This window comes from Crocodylus siamensis, chromosome 3 (assembly GCF_052110815.1).
Source record: "Crocodylus siamensis isolate JL-2025a chromosome 3, ASM5211081v1, whole genome shotgun sequence".
Lineage (NCBI taxonomy): Eukaryota > Metazoa > Chordata > Crocodylia > Crocodylidae > Crocodylus > Crocodylus siamensis.
Genome location: NC_143397.1, coordinates 225,814,416 through 225,836,868, shown reverse-complemented (window position 1 = coordinate 225,836,868; position 22,453 = coordinate 225,814,416). Strand labels below are relative to the sequence as shown.

At 39.0% G+C, this 22,453-nt stretch overlaps 1 protein-coding gene across 2 annotated transcripts in view; it reads left to right on the top strand.

Annotated features, from left to right (window-relative positions):
* LRP12 (LDL receptor related protein 12) overlaps window positions 1–22,453 on the top strand; it is a 94,615-nt gene that overhangs the window by 50,859 nt on the left and 21,303 nt on the right. Inside the window, exons 2-4 of one of the 2 annotated variants that reach the window (XM_090040483.1) lie at window positions 3,803–3,859; window positions 19,471–19,606; window positions 22,235–22,437. In XM_090040483.1, coding sequence (XP_089896609.1) covers window positions 3,803–3,859; window positions 19,471–19,606; window positions 22,235–22,437 — 396 coding nt within the window. The remainder of the gene's footprint in view (window positions 1–3,802; window positions 3,860–19,470; window positions 19,607–22,234; window positions 22,438–22,453) is intronic. The other variant, XM_090040484.1, reaches the window with a different exon arrangement.

Below are 22,453 nucleotides of genomic sequence, written 5' to 3'. Positions count from 1 at the left end.
GTGCCAAGTACTGGATGTCATGGTGAATATGCCCTTTAAGGAACATTTGTGGTATCAATATTCAGACTGACTCTTGGTAGGGAACCACGTGTTTACACCTGGCAGGAAGATTAAGAAGCCAAACATACCACTGCTTTGCCAATGGATTCTGACTTCTTGGGGAAGGATATCTTCAAAATCTATTTTTAAAGGCTTCCAGAAGCACTGTATATCCAGTGCCATGGATGGAACTGAAGATGTTTGTGGGAAGATGAGGAAGATGGGAACAGTGAAGAACGTGAGAGTGAGGATGCGTGTGAAAGTGACCAGTTCTAAGTTGTAGGCGCTAAGAAAGGAGTAGCACTTAACCAGGTTCTGGACAGAACCTAATATAGGTTAGGTTAAGTTAATGTTTGAATTAAATTGAAGCTAATGTTGAATATATGACTTACTGGCTTTGCTATATTTTTTGTCAGTAGGTCTGTGTATAAAAAGAATGTCAAATTAAACATTTTTTTTGTGTGGAATCTAAGTATTGAGGGGTTGATCTTAAATTCAGGGTCATCTTAGATTTGAATAAATACGGTAGGTTTTTAAATCTATCCCAACTATTGAATATCATTTTTAGTTCATTTTTCTCCTAGATACATTAGGAAGTCTAGACCAGAAGTTTTGTAAAGGGTAGGTTGCTACTACAGGCCCCCACCCCTTTCTGCAGCTCCAAGCTGCCTGCTGCTGCTTACACCGGGCACTAACACCACTGCCAGTTTCTGCCTCCAATGGCAAGCAAGAAGGGCAAATTCAGCAGCACAGGGAATGAGAGAAAGCAGCAGAGAGGGCTGCAGAAGAGATCAGTGGCACAATGCAGGGTGGAGAAAGGAAGACAAACTGGGCTGAGCTGTGTGCTTCCATGGGAAGTATCCATTCGCTTCATGGTCTGGATCTCAGCATTTAACAGACTGGATCTGGCTTAAGGGCTTTTCTTTCCATATTTATAATTGTGCGGATTCCTTATTTGTCTGTTCTGTCACTTACTTGCCTCCTAATTTCAGAACATCTACAAATTTTAATATAAAGTGCTTGTTAGCCTTTAAAATCACTAATGGAACTGTTGGATTTGTCTTACAGTTCACTAGATAAAATATCTAACTTTAAACAGAAGCTATAATTATTTATTTTTAATGCTTTTCCTTATGCTTATTAATAGAAAAACAAAAGCAAAAATCTGGATTGTACTCCCAAAAGGGATCATACCACTAGTGTCATTTGTAGCATCCATTCATATCAAATTTGATTGGGCAGCACAATCTAAGGGGGAAAAAAAACTACTACTAAATCCTAAACAAATAAATTGGAAGGACAAATATTTCTTATAATGGTGAATTGCTAGACTTCTGTCTATACAAATTGGAGGAAGCTTTAAATTTGTTTTGTCACATAATGCTATTCTTAACTATGTACCGTTATCCTCAGAATTAAGACTAGACTCAGTTAATGTAGGTAATCATTTAAATTTTGGAGGCTTTTTATCATTAAGTATATCAAAGTCATTTATCATTGGTAGATCTGGTTGAATTTTTCAGTGAAGACTTCTTACTGGAAAATACCCTCACTTCAATTAAAAAAATAAAATAATCTGTTTAAAGAGCTATTTTGTAATGGCATTCAACATTTTTCACCTTACAGTTTATTGACGCCATTGTTGAAATTTCAACAATCACTAATGCAAAAATCAAACTTTAAAATAACTGGAAGACGTTACCTTTCAAATCCTGAGTAATAAAACATTTGAATTTTCAGTACATTATTACAGTGTTTAATTGGAAAGTAGGTGAAAGGATAGTTTGACTCTGTCCTTCCTGTTTCTTTGCTATAAACACTAGACAGAAGGTTTAGAAACACTTTCACTACAAAAATGTAGTCAAGCATTGCAAAATGCCTGGTTGGCCCTGTGTGTTTTGGTTTTATCTTAAGTATTGAATCTGATTAATTATAGATTTCATAGACCTTAGGGCTGGAATGGACCTCGCAAGATCATTGGGTTCAGCCCCCTGCCCCAGGAAGTCTGCTGGAGTCACATGATCCCAGCTAGATAAGTGTCCAAGTATTTTTTGTCCAGAGTAGGTGCTTGTACCACTTCTGGGGGAAGTCTATTCCAGACTCTGGGGACTCAGATGGTACTGAAGTTTTTTCTTATGTCCAGCTTAAAACTGTCTTCCCAAAGTTTGTGACTGTTAGACCTTGTCTTCCCTTGGGATGCCCTGGTAAACAGACATTTTCCCAGTTCCTGGTGCATTCCCCTTATATACTTAGAGTTAGAATGTGAGCTTCACTGTGTGCCTATCAAGATGCTTTTTCCTGATAATGTGTCCTGGCACTTCATACATATTGGCTTTCCCATAGAAGAACACCATCTTGCTGCATTGAAAACTGGCTCTCTCGGGGGGTTAGCAAATCATGGCTTGTAGAGCCACTGAATCCAGCCTGCACAGCGTAGACTTCAGTGCTGGGGGGGGCTTTGCTCGCACCATGGCAGGGAGGCAGCTAGAACTTATGGCTGCAGCAGCTGAGTCTTAGTATCAGCTTGCCTTGGACATACCTGGGTCATCTTGGCTTGATGTTCACTGCTCTGTACCATTAGCTGTAAGTTAAGAATTCAGCAAAATCCTTTGAGTTAAGAGTCCTGATTGTAGCTGTAAAACTTTGTCCTGTTGATCTGGTTCAAATATCAAGCTCCTCAAATGTACTCAGAGCATACCACTTATAGCAGGGGAGGCGGAGGAGGTGGGGGGCAGCCTTTTAGGTAGGTATGCCAGAAATTAGCCCATGACCTTCACAGAATGCTATTCTGATTCCCTTTGCTTGCCTGATCCTGCTGCTCTACTTTATGTTTCCTACTTTGTGCTCCCTGCCCAATCCCCTAGTCTGCTTTCTGCTCCCTACCCTATCTGCTGCTGTTCTATCTGTTCCCATTAGAGGCTTCCCATGCCACTTGTGCCACTTTGTGGCTTATTGGAACAGCTGTTCTGCAGCCACAACTACTGAGAGCTGGCTGTTGCATAGATATGTCACTAGTAAAAGGGTACAAAAGCACTTGTAAAGTTTAAAAGAAAAATTATAGATGGAAAAAAGGGAAGACAAGAAAAATAGCAAAGAAAAGCAGAAAATTTTGCATCAGATCTGTAAAGTCACTGCTGGCAACAAAACTATCCATTTTACTGAAGCTGATTTGGGGTAGCAATTTGCTTGGTCTCCAGTTTTTACTTGTAGTTCATGTTTATTTGGAAGGCACATTTGGTGGAGCTGTCTCAAAAGGTAATTAGCCACTGATTAGATTTAAATATATCTTCTTGGATAGACAAACAAGCAGACTTCATTAGCAAAGTTATTTCTCATGATGTCTTTCCATAGCAAGTGCTTTCTTTTTGTCTTCCTTAATTTTAATACTTTATATAAAGTTAACTTTTCCTGAAAAATAAATGATGTTCCATTAAAAAGGTTGCAGAAAACCCAAACTGAAAATGTTTTTAAAGTATTGAGAAGCTTCAGTTACTACCAGGTTCTCCATCTTTAATTTTTCAGCATATTCAGCCATTCCATATAGCCTGATGAAATACTTTTGTTTTTCCCTTTGTATTACAATGGTTTTGTTTTCCCAGTTTCCTTCAAAGGTTTCATAATAGAAGAGGCCTGGGATCTTTAAATATTGAATACTAATCAAAGTAGCTGGGTTTTGTTCTTTCACTTTTCTGCAGAAGGGTATCTGAAAATTTTTTACAAATTTTATCTTGGAAATTAGTTTATTCATTATGTTTAATTTTAGGAAATGGTGCTCTTGCAGAACATTCTGAAAATGTGCATATTTCAGGAGTGTCAACTGGTAAGTCATTTTTTGTAATGTTTAAATTTCATGCATGACTTAAATGGTAAATATTGAAAGCCACCTGGTATCTTATGAAGAGATATTTGGCTATAAAAATTATTACTGCCTTTTGCAGCATGTAATAAGGAATGAAGGAACTGGAACATGGAAAAATTCTCATAAGATAAAATTGATACCTGCGTGCTCATGAACAGATTATGCCTTTCTAAATGGACTGCTTAATTACTTTTCCATACAAACATTGAAGTAAAAGAAAAGTTGGTATAAGTTGAATTGATATTTTCTTTCCACAGAAAAGTTTTGTGAAATGAAATTTATTGAAATGTAATTTTGGACACTGTTACTATCAAAGAATAACAAATCCAAAAATTATACATTTTGCTTGATTAGATAGAAGCTGTAACTGAAACTACTGTACACTTGACTGCACAGTTTCTTCAATAAAAAAAAAAAAGGAAATTTGGAACTTAGGAAACTGAAAAACTGATAGTTGCTATAGAATACAGGGTATAGTGTGGACAAGTTGTGCTTAAAGATTTGTTACAGTCATTGGCCAGCATTCTGTACCATAATCCTTGGCTATCTTGGGCTTTTATGTACCACCTTGGGCCTTTTATATATAACCCTGGGCCTTTCTGAACAATAACTGCCAGTTGCAGTGAGTTTTTACTGTTGTGACATGGACATGTGTCCACTACCAAGTAGACGTTCCCAAAGATAAAAGGCATGTGTATTAATGGTGTGAGAGGCTGGAGGTGCTGTCTTGTATATCTGCTCTTACTCATATCTTTAAATATACACGCACTAGAGAATCGAGCCTCTGAGAACTGGGTTTTTTTTAGGGGAAACTTCAATTAGTCCCTAAGAACCAATTTCATTTCAAAATCCTGTGCTCAAAATGGAGCCCAATGTGTAAAGCTTGCTTTCACTTGTGCGCTGCAAGACCAGTTTCCAGAGTAGAAAATCTCACCCATGGTGTTTTATTGCAGTATAGTTTCAGCCATTACATTTCTTATTTTATATGAAAATAAACTCTTCTTATGTAAATGTTAAGTGATCTTAGTCTCTGGCATACTATTCCATCTACTTTCTTTGCATGAAGAATTATCACATTCTAATTATATGATATTTGCTGCCTCATCTAGTTCTGCATCATCAAAAAAATCATGCTCTTTCAATCATAATGCAGAAAGTTAAGAGCTATGAAGTTTTGAAAGACCAACTAGCTACCTAAATGTTTAAGGAATACAAACATTGGCTTGTAATCTTTTCGGCTAGAGGCAGACATTACACGTAAACCAAGTGATCAGAAAGTGGTTTAAACCTGTAACGGAACAGATGTTCAGTGCACATAAACCGGTTTGAAAATGGTTGAAACTGGCTCAAGATAAACCTGGTTAAATGTAATATCAGACTTAACTGATTTGGGTCAAACCAGTTTAGGCACTGTCTGTCCCAGACCCTGTCCTGATTTAAGTTAAACCAGTCTCCCAGCATCCCAGATGCTTTGTAGCCCTAGGCAGGGCTCTCCGCTCCAGAGGAGAGCTGGACCCACCCCTCTGCTCCCTGGCTGGAGCTCAGCAGAGACTGCAGGCACAGTAGTGTCTGCCTGACTTCCCCTGCTCCCTACCCCCCTTGCTGCTCGCAGCTCAAGCAGGAATTTCCCCCCCTGCCCTCTCCCTCCCATCTCCCACAGCACAGACAGTAGCCAGCATGTGATATGCTAGCTAATGCTGAGTGGTGTCAGTATAAGGCAGATAGGACAGTGTCCATTTAGGGCTTTTTGGAGCTAATCAGCAGGTCAGCTGGTTCCTTCACTGGAAAAAAGTTCTTTTAGAAGAGCTTGAACTAATGAGAGAAGCTTTCATTTTCTTGATGGGCTGCTAAATTCTCTATCAGCTCCCTGCTGGCCTGGTCAGGAGCAGTAAGGCTGGGGGGAACCCTTCCCTAATCAGAGCGTCTTGTTGTGGCCTGGCCACCCCCACTTCAGCTCAGCTCTGTGGAAAGGAAGGGAGGGCTGTTCTAGCACCCCCTGGTGTCTAGCCTCATCCACTGCAAGCATGTGCCTGCATTTCTTCAGTCCAGAGAGGGGATGTCTGTACAGTTACAAACCAGTTCACCCTAGCCAGCTTAGACTGCAAAGATTGAATCAATTCTGCCTCAGGCTTTTTGAATGTCTGTCCCTAGCCTTCAAGTCTAACTTAACTGAGAATTGGGGCACAACAATAGACTTAGAAAGGTGATTGATGAGGGATTTATAATGAATTGTCTATTTTGATGGACTCTATCCTGCCATCAGTATAAAACCACTATTACCCCTTAGTCTTTTTTAATAACAAGGAATGGCATGATGTCCGGTACCTGGCTAGAGGTCTTATTCATGTGTTCAGGGCCTAACCAGTCTCTTGATTTGGGGATCAAGATGGAATTTTCACCCTTGTCAGCTTGGCAAAGACTGTGGTCTACCATTCTTTGTAGTGTGAGGCATGTCCCCTTTCTAGGTTCATTATTTCTATTAACTTTATAAATTCTCTGCTCTTACAGTGGCAAGGCATTGGTAGTGCTTTTGCCGACCACCCCAACTCCCCCATTTTTTACCTGTGGCCTTTTGTAGGGACATTTTTTTGTAGAGTGCTTTGTGGTTATGATATGAGATGAGCCTGGAAGGATAATCTGATGGATTCTTTGGACAAACATTTGCTTGTAAACATAGGGACTGGATTAATTGCTCCTATATTTCTATACCTGGAAATGTGTAACAAATTTGGAAATTTTCCATATATAAAATATAATTATTTGGGAGTCATCTTATAACCAGGGTGGTCTTATATTTAAGTAAATGTGGTATATATTGAGCTCCAGCTTAAAAGTAACTGGACTGTTCCCCACCACTCTGATTAGGGCTGTTCCAAAACTTCACTGCTCAAAATTTTAGGAATCTTCGTCTTTATATCAGTCATATCTACTCTCTAGCATGAACGACTTGTGCCTCCCACAACTGGGGGCACTATAGCAGTGAGTGGGGGCCTCCCGCAGCTGCCGCTGGCAATGTCAGCAGTGGGGGGGAGGTGGCAGGTGGTGAACAGGGACCACCCACAGCCGCTGCCCGCACTGTCAGCAGCAGCAAGCAGGAACTGCCCACAGCCATCGGTGGTAAAGGGGGAGGCGGTGACTACCCACAAAAGCCAGTGGTGGCTTCAGCAGCGGCCAATTTCAGGGGGGCACACATGCCCCCGTGTGCCCCGCCCACGTGTCCCCTATGCTCTCTAGCTTTGTTTGCTGGACTTAAGTCAAGCTCTTCTAGTCTTCTGTTGTCTGATAGACTCTCTGTTTCTATGATAATCCTTGTAGATCTTGTCTGCACATCTTCCTCTATAAATTCCACTTTCCTAAAAGTGGGTGACTAGAATAGTGCACAGTATTCCAGATAAGGCCTTACCATTGCCTGGTACAGTTGTTCCATAGCATCCTTCAAAGAGTCTTACGGCACCCCGGCTAAGAACCACTGCACTAGTAATTCCTGTTTCTCCTGGACATAGCTTTTCTTGTGTATACTATGATCTTTTTTATAGCTTTAATTTGACTCCTTTACTCCAGTCATTTCTTTCTGTATTAACAGTACCTCCTAACTTTTTGTCATATTTCATTATCTTATTCCTCCTTTCTCTGTCAAACTCATTAATTGAAAGCATGAAGTAAGATTTGTTCCCAAACTGATCCTTGGGGAACTAGTAACCTCCTTCCAACCCAATGCTTGCTTTTTCAGTACTAGTTCTGTCTTTAGAAACATGCTTAGAATTCTGCTGCTAATTGCTACCTTCTCTGGTTTTAATAATTTTTTATATGGCCCCATATCAAATGCTTTACCAAAGTCCAGATAGGCAAAATCTACTTTACTTCTTTTGCCTAAAAATCAGCAAGTTAGTCTGGCACAGTCTGCCATTGATAAGCCTAGGTTCCATTTCATCCTATTTTTCACTCACCTCCAGCTCTTTGGAAGTGTTGATCACAGGGGAGCAGTGACAATACTTTCACTCCTCTCCCCTCCCCCTCCCCGCCAAGTTCCTAAGCCCTACATGGCTAGATCTGGACTGGGCCAAGGCCCCTTCCCTGTGAAACTGGATCAGGCACCTTGTTGTGCATCCACAGGTGCATCTCAAGTAGAGCCAGGGAGGTGATCCTCCCCCTCTATGTGAAGCTGGTCAGGCCACAGCTGGAGTACTGTGTCCAGTTCTGTGCGCCCCATTTCAGGAGGGATGCGGACAACATTGAAAGAGTCCAGAGGAGGGCCACCCACATGATCCGGGGACTACAGGGCAGACCCTACATTGAAAGACTGCGGGACCTAAACCTGTTCAGCCTTCACAAGAGAAGGCTGAGGGGGCACCTGGTGACTGTCTGTAAACTCACTGGGGTGACCAGAAGGGTTTAGGGGAGACGCTGTTTCCCCTAGCGCCCCCTGGTATGACAAGGAACAACGGACAAAAGTTATTAGAGAGTAGATTTAGATTAGACATCCGCAAGAACTACTTCACAGATAGGGCGGCTAGGAGCTGGAACCAACTTCCAAAGGAAGTGGTGCTGGCTCCTACCCTGGGGGTCTTTAAGAAGAGGCTTGATGACTACCTGGCTGGACTCATCTGAGTCCAGTCTTTTTCTCCCGCCCAGGCAGGGGGTCGGGCTTGAAGATGTGCAAGGTCCCTTCCAACCCTACTTCTATGATTCTAGGCCATGCTGCTCCCCTGCCCAACTCTGCACAAATGGATTGGGCTCTGTCGTGCTTACCCCACACGCTGGATCCAGTTCATGGGTGGGCCAGGCACCACGCATCTACCCTAGAATAAAAAGGTTGAACACCACTAAGTTACGCCAACAGGCCTGTAATAGTCCAGATCACTCTTCCTCCCTCCTCCCCCTTCCCCCAGTATCCCATTCACTTAAATCTGCTTCTTACCCTCTTATTGCTAGCATTCTTTGTGGTGCTCTAGTTATGCACTTAGTTGTACACCCCCTTCCATTCTGTTTGCTTGGGAGCTCCTTCACCCCAAAGAAATTCCAAGGCTCCCCTATCCAGTTCTGCTTCCTGTGCTGCTCAGTCCAGTTGGCTTTCTGTGTTCATTTTATCAAAGTTTACTCTTGTTCAGTTTTAGATCTACCTTTGCTTATTCTTCTTTTCACTTTAAACAGAATTGGCTTGTAATGATGATGTAAGGTTATTTTCTATGACCAACTCATCTGTGTCTTCATGACTTCCTGAAACAGCTCTAAAATAGTATCTCCCGTTTTTGACTTTTGGACCATTTGGTGAAGAAATCTGAAATCTTTGGGAGCGCTTGTTCTGCTTGTAGTGCAGACAGTGGCTAATGGTATTAACTGTCCTTCTCCAGCATTCAGCTTGAAGCTGTTTTTCTGCCTTAGGTGTAGGCAGGCACATAGTATCCTAAAGATGCTTTACTGACACCTTTCCCTTAAATACTACCAAGACTTTCTCTACAATTGCAATTTTCTTAAATGTAGCAGTAATCCTTTCTGTTTCTGACTTAGATTTTATCACAACCTCAGTTCCTTGTTCTGCTTTCATTTTAAAACACTTTAACACCGTTCAAATCTTTTACCCAGCTGTGTCTATGACTTTACTGAGTATGGGATAATACATACCTTATCTTCTTCTGGGTCACAGTTACAGCTTATTATTTTATCTTTTTAACTAATCTTCTGACATTATTGTAAAGACAAATCCTTAATCCTCTTTCCTCCTGCTTTTCTGGAGTGCCTGCTTTCTCTGACATGCTTCTCATTGTAACCTTACTACTTTAGTTCTTGCTCTGTAAATTTAGCTTTGTTTCTTAACTATTTTGATATTACAACTGATAGAATCATAGAAAAGTAGGGATAGAAGGGACCTCAGGAAGTCATCTAATCACCCCCTGCTCAAGGCTTACTCCTTATTTGGAGTATCTCATGGAAGTGCTTGACTAATCTGTTTCTCAAACTCCACAAATAACCCTATCACACAGTTATAAGGTGCATTGCTCAAAAACACCAACAATTCTGTAATGTCACAGTTCAAGCAGGAGGATGAAGGCACTGTCAGTGTTTCATGTTAAAATACACTTGAGAGATCCAAAGAAGAGGGCTATGCCCTGGCTACAGAGAAAAGCAAAAAAAACAAACCGAACAACCTCCCCCCCCCCCAGTCTAATTTGGGCTAAAATTGCTTCCTGATCCCAAATGTGGCAATCTGTCTGACCTTCAGTGGAGGGGCAAGACCCAACAAGAGCATCAGCATCTCTGTCAATCTCTAGCCTTCCTATAGCTTGCACCCAATGCTTCTGAAGAAAGCAACCCCCACCCCCTCATTGACACCTGTAGCAGCAGGATAACTTCTGGAAGTTTCTGTTACCACATTCTTCAGTTATTATGCCAATTGTGTATCTCTTCTTCATCCTCCTGCTGAGCATAGTCCTCTTCAATATCTACCTGTATCTGAGATGCAGAGTTCTTGTCATGATCTAGCATTGTGTATGGAAAAGGGAGAGGGAGAAGTTATGGTTTCCAGTTGTTTCCAGCTTCACAGCACGCTCCAGGAATAGGGATGCATGGTCTGGTTCCTATACAACTTTGATACGCATTCAAACCAAATAGGCATGTAGCTGCATAGTCCTTTCTTGAAGGATAAACTACCATGGCTTAGCTTTCACTTTTCACAATATAAGTGCTGCACAGAGGTAGTTACTGTGAAAATACTGACATAATACTGTAAAATCCTGTTCTCTTTTGTTCCCCCATAAATTGTTCGGATGTCCATATCTAGTCACAAAAGAGAATGTTAAAAATAGCAATAGTAAAGATGAAAATAATACAGTGAATATACATATCTGGATAAAACAAAAAACAAAAAGAAAGAAAAGATAATGGCAACATTACCAAGGCACTGTGAATGGTACCTTCTAGGGTAAGGAACCTCATTTACTATTCACTGGTAGAAGAAAACTTGAAAAAGCTATTCAGCTCTTGTGAGAATGTATTCTTGTCCCATATGTTTTCCTTGCAGCCATCCCCTAACACAATTGTCAGCATTTCTCCCACTTTCTGTCCTTTCTCTGACTCTGTTTACTCCACTTCTGCTGCTCTTTTTATACCATATTTTTATTTTCCACAGATATTCCAAAAGCTGCTTCATTTTTCTAAAACCATAACCTTTTCACTACCCTTTAAGACCAATCAGTACCCTCACTTGTCAGCCTTTTGAAAAAAATAATAGCTAAAGTTTTTTTTAATGCTGAAATGTTAATTAGAAAATGATTTTCCCATTTTATGAATTTACTTAATAAAAGTTATGTATGGTCAATTTAATTATTGATTCTGTTGCACTGTTTGACATTGCATTTATTCTGTGTATTCATAAGCACATGAGGAAGCACACTCAATGCTCTTCCTCAAGCCTTGCAAAAAGGCAACACAATGCACAGCAATAGCAAGAATTAAACTGAAATGAAGAAAGACGCAGGGGAAGATGCACACAGAAAGAGGGAGGATTCCTAAGCCTACTTTGGTTTTACAGAAGCTCTGTATCACCAAGACACTAGTAAAATGCATAATAAATATTTTCTATAAACAGTTTTGTTTTTTAAAAGGCATACAGACTAATGGATGTTGTATCCAAAAATAGAATATGTTATAACTTAAGTCATTAAAAAAAGAAATGCTGTTATTTTGTAGCCTTTAAATATTTGTACCTGACCTGCCAATGCCCTGAAGCTATAAGGAGAAATTTCTTCTTATCCCCAGTTTCAAATGTACAATTTAGGTAAAAATGGAACATTTAAATGCACTGATGAAAGCAGAATCCCAAGTGGACTTGAGTATATTTCTGTCTTTCTTCCCTGTCACTTGTCTATCATTCTCCTAAATCTCAATATTTCTCTTGTCTTTCAGTGCTCTATTTTTATATTGATCGATTCATTCATTCATTTATTTATCACTAGTCTCAACTCTTCCACTCGCACGTCATCCTCCCTGCCCCCTGGTGACACTAGAAGCAGCTATATTCATTATAGGTGCTTTATTTATTTATTTATTTTCACCCGCACTAAAAACTAAAATGCAACAGCTAATCTAATTTGGAGAATATGGAAAATAGTGCAAAATGCACTATTTCACATAATGTCTAAAAGCTATAACTAGCAATGAAGATGAGTTATCAAAGATGTTGTCAATTTCTTCCGTTTCCTCAGTTAATCATAACCGAGTTGGCCTATTTTGTAATTTTTCTGTTTACTATTGTATTTTTCTTCAGTTTTTCTTGTGGAGATACAGCTACCATTCACCAGTATTTCTGTGCAGTGCGCTAGCTTGTTCAGGTCCTTGCTGCACTGCTGGCTTCACCTGGAGTGACCACCTGTCCCTAATTGTGCAGGACTGTCCTGCAAAGAGAGCATCAAGTCCCAGTTCTGGGCTGCATGACTCTGGGACAGCATTTGTCCTGGATCCGCAGTGTTGTGCAGGGATCCAGGTTTCCCCTTGCAGGCTGGCAGTGTTTCAGCCTGCAAGGGACTGCTTGGGGTTGCTGGGAGTGGATTGCAGGGGGCGCCACATGCATGTGCACACATGCCTGTGACTGGGAATACAGCCCAGCAACATGGAGAACAGCTCGCTGCAGGTAAGTCTATGAGAGGAGATGGTACGTGGGCATGGGAGAGGGGGCATATTGATGCCCCCACAGTGAAGGGAGGGAGTGGGGTGGAGGCTGGGGCTGGGGGCTCTGCCCAGCCAGGGCAGTCTGGGGCCAGAGCAAAGAACAGGATGGAGCCACAGACAGCTCATCCAGGGGTTACTGGGGGGCATGTAGGCAGCTCCGCACCATTTTAAATACACCCTGGGGGAGGCATGGGGGTCATGTGCCCCCCAAGATTAGTTGCTGTTAGTAACATACGGAATTCAGGCTGAATCGGATCTTGGGCAGCAGCATGGGATCAGCATGCCATTGGTAAAACACAGGCTGAATAGTCTCATTTGGGCTGCATTGGCCTGTAGGCTATAGCTGTGCCAAGGTGTTTCATTGTAGCAGTTTCTAACCCAGCAGTCCTGCCACCTGCAGAAACGTGTGATGCATTTTGTTAATCTGCCGCAACCATTAATTCAAGCCATTTCTTACAGTTTTCTCCTGCATTTTCATCATGTCCAAGCTGCTGTTCCCTTTCACAAAATTTGGTACTCTAGACAAATGGGGGCCAGCCTTTTTGTCAGGCCTCCCTTTGTGTTCTCCCTTTGCCCTCAACCCACCAAACTCTGTGGATAATTTGAGTTGAATAATTTATACTTCTAGTGAATTCTACAGAAATCTAGTCTTCTACATAGAAATGCAAATTAACAAGTGAAACTAGATGTCACTGTCAAATCTGCATTTTTTTCCCTTGTACCATGTGGAAAACAATTAGAACAAAAAGCAGTTAACTGATACGCTGAGCTCATATGAAGCCAAAATAGTAATAAATTGCATCAGATGAAGACTAACTATTTTTGTACTTGTAAGTTGGAGACCTACATAATAATAGGTAAAGTTTGCAATGCTTAAGTTGAACAGGTTTAAATGCAGTTCTAGAAACACTGTCATCCTGACTTGCACCAAGCTGAATGTAGGTGATAGATTACGACTCTGTTAACTTTCCCTATCTATGACAAAAAGTCATCTTTTAGGAGGAGCCTATATGCATGAATAACTGCTAGAATTTTTATGTGTGGAACTGTCCTGATTAATAAATTAGTCATTTTGTGAAATACAAACCTATTAGCAAATAAAAATGAGTCATAGTAACTTTTAAGATTTTATGTATCAGCGCCATGCCTGCTTTAATCCAGAATATGCCAGGACAAGAAATGCAAAACCTGCCGACACATCTCCACCATCCCCACTATAACTACACTCCACAACAGAACCATCACCATTCCTAGATCTTATAGCTGCACCTCCAGAAATATTATGTATTTCATCCAGTGCACCAAATGCCCTGATGGAAAATATGTTGGAGAAACCAAACAACAGTTGTGAACCCAAATGAACACACAATGGAAATCTATCAAAGACAATACCCAGCTACCTGTGGGAGCATGCTTCTTGCAGGACAGTCGCTCCGATCTCTCAGTTCTAATCCTCAAAGGGAACTTACGAAACACCTTCCATGGACGAGCCTACGAACTTCACTCCATAAATCTACTAGATACAAAAAAATCATAGACTCAGTATAGACACTGTTTTTATGACACATTACAACCTGCCTGACATCTGACTGAGCAGGTACCTGCCTGACCTGACCTCTTACATTTTTTTCTCCCCCCTCCATCCCTTACTTTTCTGCCCTTTGTGTCTCTGCTTTCCTACTATTTCCTTCTTCATTGAGAGCCTCTTACGCTGTATATTTACCCCTGTAATGTTTCCTTTTGGCCTTTCTTCCCCACACCCCTCTGCTTTACCTTTTGTTCCTCCTTAGTACCTATTTATATTTATACTACATCCTGTCACACTTTGAGCTCCTCTCATTCTTGTTTTCCTGATTGCTGATTTCCACCTATTTTTTTCCACTGACAGCCTTTTTTCTACCCTGTATTCTGTCACTGCAATGTCTCCTGTAACCTTTTTTCCCCCTTACTCTCTTCTCCCTCCCCTTTCTGCTTTACCTTTTGTCTTTCTAATTTCTACCTATTTATACTCTCCCTTGCACCCTGCCACACTTTTAGCTTCTCTCATTTCTTGGAGTCTCAGAACAGCAGATGCCTGAAGATGAGTAACTGTGCCCAAAAGCTTGCTAAAAACTTTTTCCCAACTACTCAGTTGGTCTAATAAAAGATATCACATCTATTCAAAGAACCTTGCATGCCTATGTCTACTTTAAACTACTAGTAAATTTGATTTTGATTTTCTGTTATAACTGACACATAGAATTAGGCAAAGACAAGAATATGTTAAAGTTGTGTTTTGAAGTATATGCATACTTTAGTGAATTAAGATGGTAAATTTACTCTAAGAATATGTATGTATTGTAGAATCCAGCACTTGATTTTTTTATAGCATTATTTAGCCTTTTTCTTTTGTAATTTACTGGCCCTTACAGTTAAATATGCACATAATAGGCTTCTTCACTTCCAGTAATGAAGTCTCTTAGGAGTTATTAAATAACCATTCTCTCCTCCTCCACTTTTCAAAATAAAGCACATGCAATTGTTTATTTATTCCTTTGATGATTTATATTTTATTCTTGAATGAAACATTTTTCAGTATTGAAACAATCTTTGGTCATTTTACATAACCATTAAATCATGCCTGTGGAATTTGTTGGATACATAATTCATACTGCAACAGTCTTACGGATAATAGTAAACTGGCCTGAAGACTTTTTATGCAGACCTTTAGACAGCTGAATTTACATAACAGGTTAAAATTGTCCCTAATGCTATGTTTGAAGCAACTGATGGGGAACTATAACTATGGATTTGGGGAATTTAGTATGAGGGAGATTAAAAGGTTTAGTTTCTTAATGATGTGCAGCTGTTGGAAGGGTTGTTCTTATTAATAAATGTGTGTTTATGAATATTTTATATTCTAATCGGAGGCTTACAAAGGTAAACTTCATGAACTTGAATAAAAAATAAATATATTGAAGGCTATCTTCAAGTTCTAGTAGAATGTTTGCTTTAATGTTGCCTATGTAAACACATTTAAAAACTTGAAAAATTTTTACAACAAAATGTTGCAAATATCCAAAATCAGACATGTATAATCTTTTAAATGTGCTTACATAGTCAACATCAAAGCAGATATTCTATTAGAACGTCAAGATATGTCTATATACCTATATAATTTTAAGTATTTTACTTGAAGTAGTCTTGTTCATAGTTTAAGATCTATATTTTAGTAGTTTTATGCAGCAGTTAACTGTTAATATCAGCATATTTGGTTTGAAAGACTTAAACACTTTTTCTTCTTCTCTGTGTCTTTGTTCATGTTAATGGAATATTCACATAAAAAGCAAATTTAAAATATCACATCTACTTGCTTGTCATTGACTCTGATTCTTTGCTAGTAACTTGAATTGCAAGCAGTAGTCATTTCAGTTCATTCACACAAAATAGTTAGCATTTCCAAATGTCATGGTGTTAGAGCACCACCTATGGGGTTTGCTGAAACTAAAACAGTAAATATTTTACTCAAGTTAATTGAATATTTGAATTTAAAAAATGTATGTTGATACTTTTTTCCCTTTCCTACAGTTAATCAAACATTTATGTACTTATTTTGTACTGTAATATATGTAGTATAGTACTACTGTACTACACTATTATGCAACATAACTACATGAGACTGATCTCAGTTATAAAACTTTTTAAAAGTAGCCTCAAAGCTAGGTTTAGGTTTAAGCTAGTAAATAGGAGGTAAGAAAAATTGCTACCATCTTAATGCCTTATTAAACCTTCATAGAATACTTAAAATAAATATTTAAAAGAATACTTTTCTTTTGTTATTAGTGCAGTACTGATGTTTTATAAATGGAGGGAAAGTAACTATAAAGCTGTCTATATTTAGAAATAATGAAAAATGTTCAAACAACCATACAGTTGGAAAAAAATACCTCTTTCTGGGGAAGAAAATATTTGTGGAATCAGTTAATTTTAAAAGTTATTCAGCTTATAAATGAAATCTTTTTCTGTAGACAATATAAGCTATTTTTTAGGTTGTGTTGTATCCTTTTGTGTCTTATTTTCTCTTGGCAGTATTGTTTTGTAGCATAAGCCAAATAATACTTCATTAAGATTCTTTTTCTGAAAAGTAAACTTGAAACAACAATTCTGTAAATCTGCAAATAAAGTCCATAGTAAATTCTTTAAACATTCAAATATTATAAAGGTTTAACTAAGTATGGGTGTGGGCATCTAATAGATCATAAGAAATTGTATTTGTTCCATTTTATTTAATCATAAACTACTGAGATTCTAAAGTAATATATTTTGAGTTGAGCCTTCAGGATTAATATTTTCAGTCACAGTGGCTAGAATCATTTTTAAATGAAAAAATAAGATTCAGGTCATCTTACATGGTTCAGGATGTAGAAAAAGACACCAAATTATCTCAAGACTTGCCATAACATCATGAATGTTAGTAGTGCTGATATGGAAGAGGGAAAAAAATGTGCTTGAATTATAGGTATAACCTTTTGTGCAGGAGCTTTGTAGCTCATTTGAGCAAAACTCAGAACAGGGGACAACAACGTTTTTGGGCAGAGTACCTAAAACATCTGTCACCTCTGCTGGTAAGATGTTGACATGCCAGGGGTGGATGGCAGCTGGCTTATAAGGGAGCTGCAAAAGGCTTGTTGTGGCAGTGGAGCCTCAGCCGCTTCCCCACTGTCCACCCCGAGGCATGTGTGCCAAGCAAAATGCCATGCTGGCACCCATGGTTCAAAAATCTTATCAGGGATTGGCTACCTGTAGCCCACAAAGGTTGGAGCTGGTCTGCAAAAGTATGATTTGGCACAGGGCAGCATGGGGGAGTCGGTAGCATATGACTGCACCATAACACCTCCCTCCCACACATACTCTCTGGAGTCCTCCCTTTTCTTCTCTTGCTCCTAAACTTACCTCTTTTGCAGAATTTTCCCATCTCCATTGTCTTGAGGGATGGGAGATTGATGGTAAGGGTAAATACAAGTGGCATGGTTGCTGGCAGTCCAGGAGAGATGAGGTTGGAGATGTGCAGCCCACAGTGGGAGCTAGGTTGCAAGCAGCAACCTGCAATGGCATAAGGTTGCCTACCTCTGGTTTATATTATTACTAGAGCCCAGAGGTTAAATTAGTCCTATAAATCTACAACTTGTAAGAAATGTATTTACAAGTGGCACAGTCAGTAATCTTTACCTTTGAAGTATTTGCAGTTGTACAAGTGAGATTCAGTTCCATGCATTGGACTATCAGGAGCACTCCAAAAGGTGAAATAGCATTGTATTATTAGCTTCCACACAAAATTGAATTTCACCCACTGATTGATTTTGTTTTTGCACTTGTTAGCATGGTATCTGAATGCCATAGTTAAATGTAATTGAAGGAATGCACCACTTCAGTTATTCTCACTCATTTTGGTCAGTGCTGCTTAGAAGAGTGCACCCAGGAGTAGGGTAGTAAATCAAGAGCCTGATTACACGTATGTGCATTCATGTACACTTTCTCCTATATAGGAGAAATTTTGAGTAAAGAAAAAGATAATTTAATTGTGCCTGAAAGGGATGAGGACTAACCATCTTTAGTTACTGTGAATTAGAGAAAATAGCCTGGAGCAAGAATGTGGCCTGTCTTCCTCCAGTGAGCCCCTGTGGCCGCCAGTCCAAATTACTCTGGTGGTTTGGAATTAGAACCTTAAATATCCCTTGCATGTGATCAGGCTAGGCTTATCAGCAGATTGAATAATGTTTTTTTCTTTAAGAAATTAAAATTTTAAATATCCAATATTCTAATTATCTATTTAAATCAAATCAATTGACATATACACCTATTTAAAAATTGGAAGTTATGGAAACCTATACGAATGCCTAACTTTGTAAAATAATTGAAGTTAAATAAAAGTATTCAAGTGGTATATGCTTGTAGCCAAAACTTGAAAGGAAGTCTAATTGCAGTGGAAATCTCCTGGCTATGTACCAGTAACCAGATTATTCAATGTGTGAACCCACCGTTTGACCCAGTAACTTTTTGTAGTAGTGAGAGATGATATTTCCTTCATTTTAGTGTATTCAGCTAGTTCAGTTCAGTAGCTACGTTATCTATCCAGTGTTGGGAAACCCATTGGGAATAGAAGAATGGAAAAACTGGAAAGGATAAATTAATCTATGAATAAATATGAGCTGAAAAGGATGAGTTCTCAAATTCCTACAATACTGAAGGCAACCAAAAACAATCATTTCAGCTCCCTGATTAACAAAAGCACTTCATTTGTTGGATAAATCAGTTTTGCATGCCAAAATCTGTTCTTATGCATCCAACATGTTTAAGGTAATTTTAGTTAACTTAATGCTGCTCTTTGCATTTGTTTTGAATTCTGGTTTCTTTTCAAATCCAACATGGCACAAATCATTAATAAAAAAAATAATCATCTAGTAAACAGAAAGTTGTGAATATAATTTATTAACATAGTAAAAGAGCTGTTAAGTTTTATAATTGCTCAAATGAATATTAATAGATATAGCATATGCTCTACTAAAGAACAAACCACTATCAAATTATAGTGACTAATGAGAATCAACATTTCTTAGGAAAATAGCTAATAAAAAAAAAAAGGAAAAAAGCAAAATGAGATTAAAACTGATGTGAATGAGCACACTCTATTTACCAAGCAAGGTTATCACATTTGGGATTAAAATTTATGCATGAGTTGGAAATCAGGAATTTTAAACTCTTAAAAACCATCTCTGGTTTACTGTTCTGACCCATACCCTCTATAGGGTTTTTTTTGTGTTATTGTTGGCCAGAATTATTGGCACTTTTTATTGTTTTAGTGATTTATTCTGTGAACAACTGTAAGTAATTCAATTTTGTTTAATATTATAATTTTTTTTTTTTTTTAGCATGTGGAGATATTCCAGAACAAATTAGAGCATCAAGTGGTACAATCACAAGCCCAGGCTGGCCTTTTGAATATCCTGCCAGAATCAACTGTAGCTGGTACATCCATGCAAACCCAGGGGAAATTATTACTATAAGGTAATTTTGATACTATTACTGCCATATTCAGGGGCCTGACCAGGACATGGGTAATTGAGGCTTGATTCTAAAGGCGGGGGGGGAGGAGGGGGGTCACAGCCCAAGGGATCAGAAACAGGCGAAGTTGGGGAAGCAAGGATACAGACTGGAGCTGGGAATCAAGGAGCCAGGTGGGCCAGGAGGTCGTGTTCTGTAAGAGACAACCTGGGTAGAACCATGGGCCAGGCAGGTTCAGGAATGGGGGGACAGCGTTCTAGACGGGTGTCGCTAGCCAGGGGGTCTGGAGCAGGAAACTGTAGCTGTACAGGACCAGGACATGGGTGATTACCTAGCCAAGGTATGAGTTAGAGGCTGGCTGTCAAAGAGGAGTCTGGAAGTACAAGGCCTCAAGGAGCCAGCAAGGCAGTCTAGAAGCATGGACAGATGAGCAGGAGCTAGGCTAAAATCAGGAAATGAGACCCATGGCACAGGATACCAGGGACCAATAAACAGGGCTAGGAACACTAGGAATAAATAGGCAGGGCTGAGAAAATCAGGAACAGGGTGTCAGAAGCCAAGGGCTAGACAGGGGTGTCTGTCCTTGAGTCATGTGCTGAGCACTGGAAGTTGTGCGCAGCAAGTAGCTGGAGCCAGTGTCGGGGGATAAGTAACTAGGGCAGGCTGGTGACACTGGCTAGCCTGCTGCCTTGGCTCCTGACAGCCATGATAAATGGAACAACTGCTAATTACAACTTGATAGCCATATTACTTTATTCCCAACTTCTGTACATAATCACACTTGTCAGTAAATGTACTATAAATATTAAAATTGGCCTGTGTAATAATTATTTCCTGAAGCCAGTCCTACAACTTTTCTAGGTAGGCACAGAAAAAGCACTTACCCAGCAACTACCATAGGAAGCTGAATACCAAAAATATGATCGCCTCCTTTAGGATATTCCAGCAGCAGTTGTGTACATCTAAGTATCTGAAAACTGACTCCAAGGATGGGTCTGAATACTTATGAAAATCTAATTCATAACTCTTTACAGAGTTTATGAGAATTTTAAATGCACAAGTCATTTTTTAATATATTTCATAGATTTTTTTTTTTTATTCGGGTCTTATAAATATTTAAGGAGGTAACAACAGAATGCTAATATAATGGTTATTATATGGACTGTCTATGTGAAATAGTATGTTATAATTGAGAAGTTGGTCATCTTAATATTGTTGCTACTGCTGGAGAGAGACAGAATTCCTGCCACTTCATGGAAGATAACTTTCTTGTCTATACTCTTTTTACCCCTGTTTGTTAGTTTTTGCATGCTTGTATGCTTAAATAATTTCCTGATAATTTCTCTCATGGGGTAATCCTTTTTAAAAAAGTTCTAATATCCTGCACCATTATTAAGTTTAATAGAAATCTAAGGGATATAAACCAATAGGGAGGTAACGAATAATCAAGGAGGGAATTCACAGATTTTGAAAAGACCAACAGTTTTGTCAACAGCTTCATGTATGATGTAGATTTATTGAAGACACGCAGTAGCTCTGTACCATATATTTTCAAGTATTCATCAGTTCATTCCCTATTATCGCATCTAGGGGGAATTTTAATATCAAGTTACAACTTAGTATTTCCTTGTAGATTTATGAAATTGCATTAGCAGCAGATTTTGGCTGGCTCCCATTGCAAACTTACTGATCTAGGATGAAAAGCAAGTTCTGTTAAAGAAAACACTTGACCAAAACTTGACTTATTTATTTTAAATGCCAGATTCAGATTCAGAGCATTTATTAACACTGGTGTGTTTCTTTTTTTTCACAGTGATGTGCTCATGTTGCAGGGTAAAATGGGAAAGAAGAGCAGCTGCATTAACAAATTTTTTTAAAAGACTTCTTTTAAACTGATGTTTTTATGACATTTGCTTTGTTTCATAGCTAGCTTTCTTTTGATTGGGGTTTATATTTTATTGGCTATTCCATTCCTAGTTCAGTGTTTATTTGCTGCACTTTGTGGCTTGGTTTTATGTAGACACAGAATCATGTTTCGCTTTTAATTCACTTTCAGTATGTCTCCTGGTTCAGACATCACTTCAATGCAGACAGGATTTAGCATTGTTAGAATCTAGAAGATGGTTTAGCATGTAGTTTTAAATAGGACCAAATTCATGTTTAAAATAATTTCTAAGCAATTTGGCTCCGTCTACAGTGGCAAGCCAAACCATATCAGAATCCTTTTTTCACTGAAACCAAGCCCAGGCTTGTGTTATATAAAGGTAAAATAAACACAGGCTTGACCTCTAAAGGTATTTTGTAGTCAAAAGAGTTAAAAATCCATTTTTTAAATGACAGTATATATTCTGTAGGAAACATTGAACTTGGTAAGCATCAAGGACAATATTATTCTGATAATAAGCCTGGGAATTTCTAGGGTTCTTTTATATAATTACATAGAATATAGTAGAGTGCCACCTCTGCAGAAACCTACTCAATTGCTTCCCCCACCCCTCCTCCTCCTCCCCCTAATATGAGCCAAGAAAAATTTCACCAGCTAATTTCTGTTTCTAATTGCAGTAATTCATCAGCTTGATTGTTAACTATTCCATTTTAATAATGCAGTTTCATACTCCATATCTTTTACAGTTTTCAAGATTTTGATGTTCAGGGATCACGACGATGCAGTTCGGATTGGTTAACAATAGGAACGTACAAGAACGTGGAAGGTTATAGAACATGTGGCTCCTCCATTCCATCACCATACATCTCTTCACAGGACCATGTTTGGATCAGATTTCATTCAGATGATAGCATCTCTAGAAAAGGCTTCAGATTGGCCTATTTTGCTGGTATGTATAAAAAAAG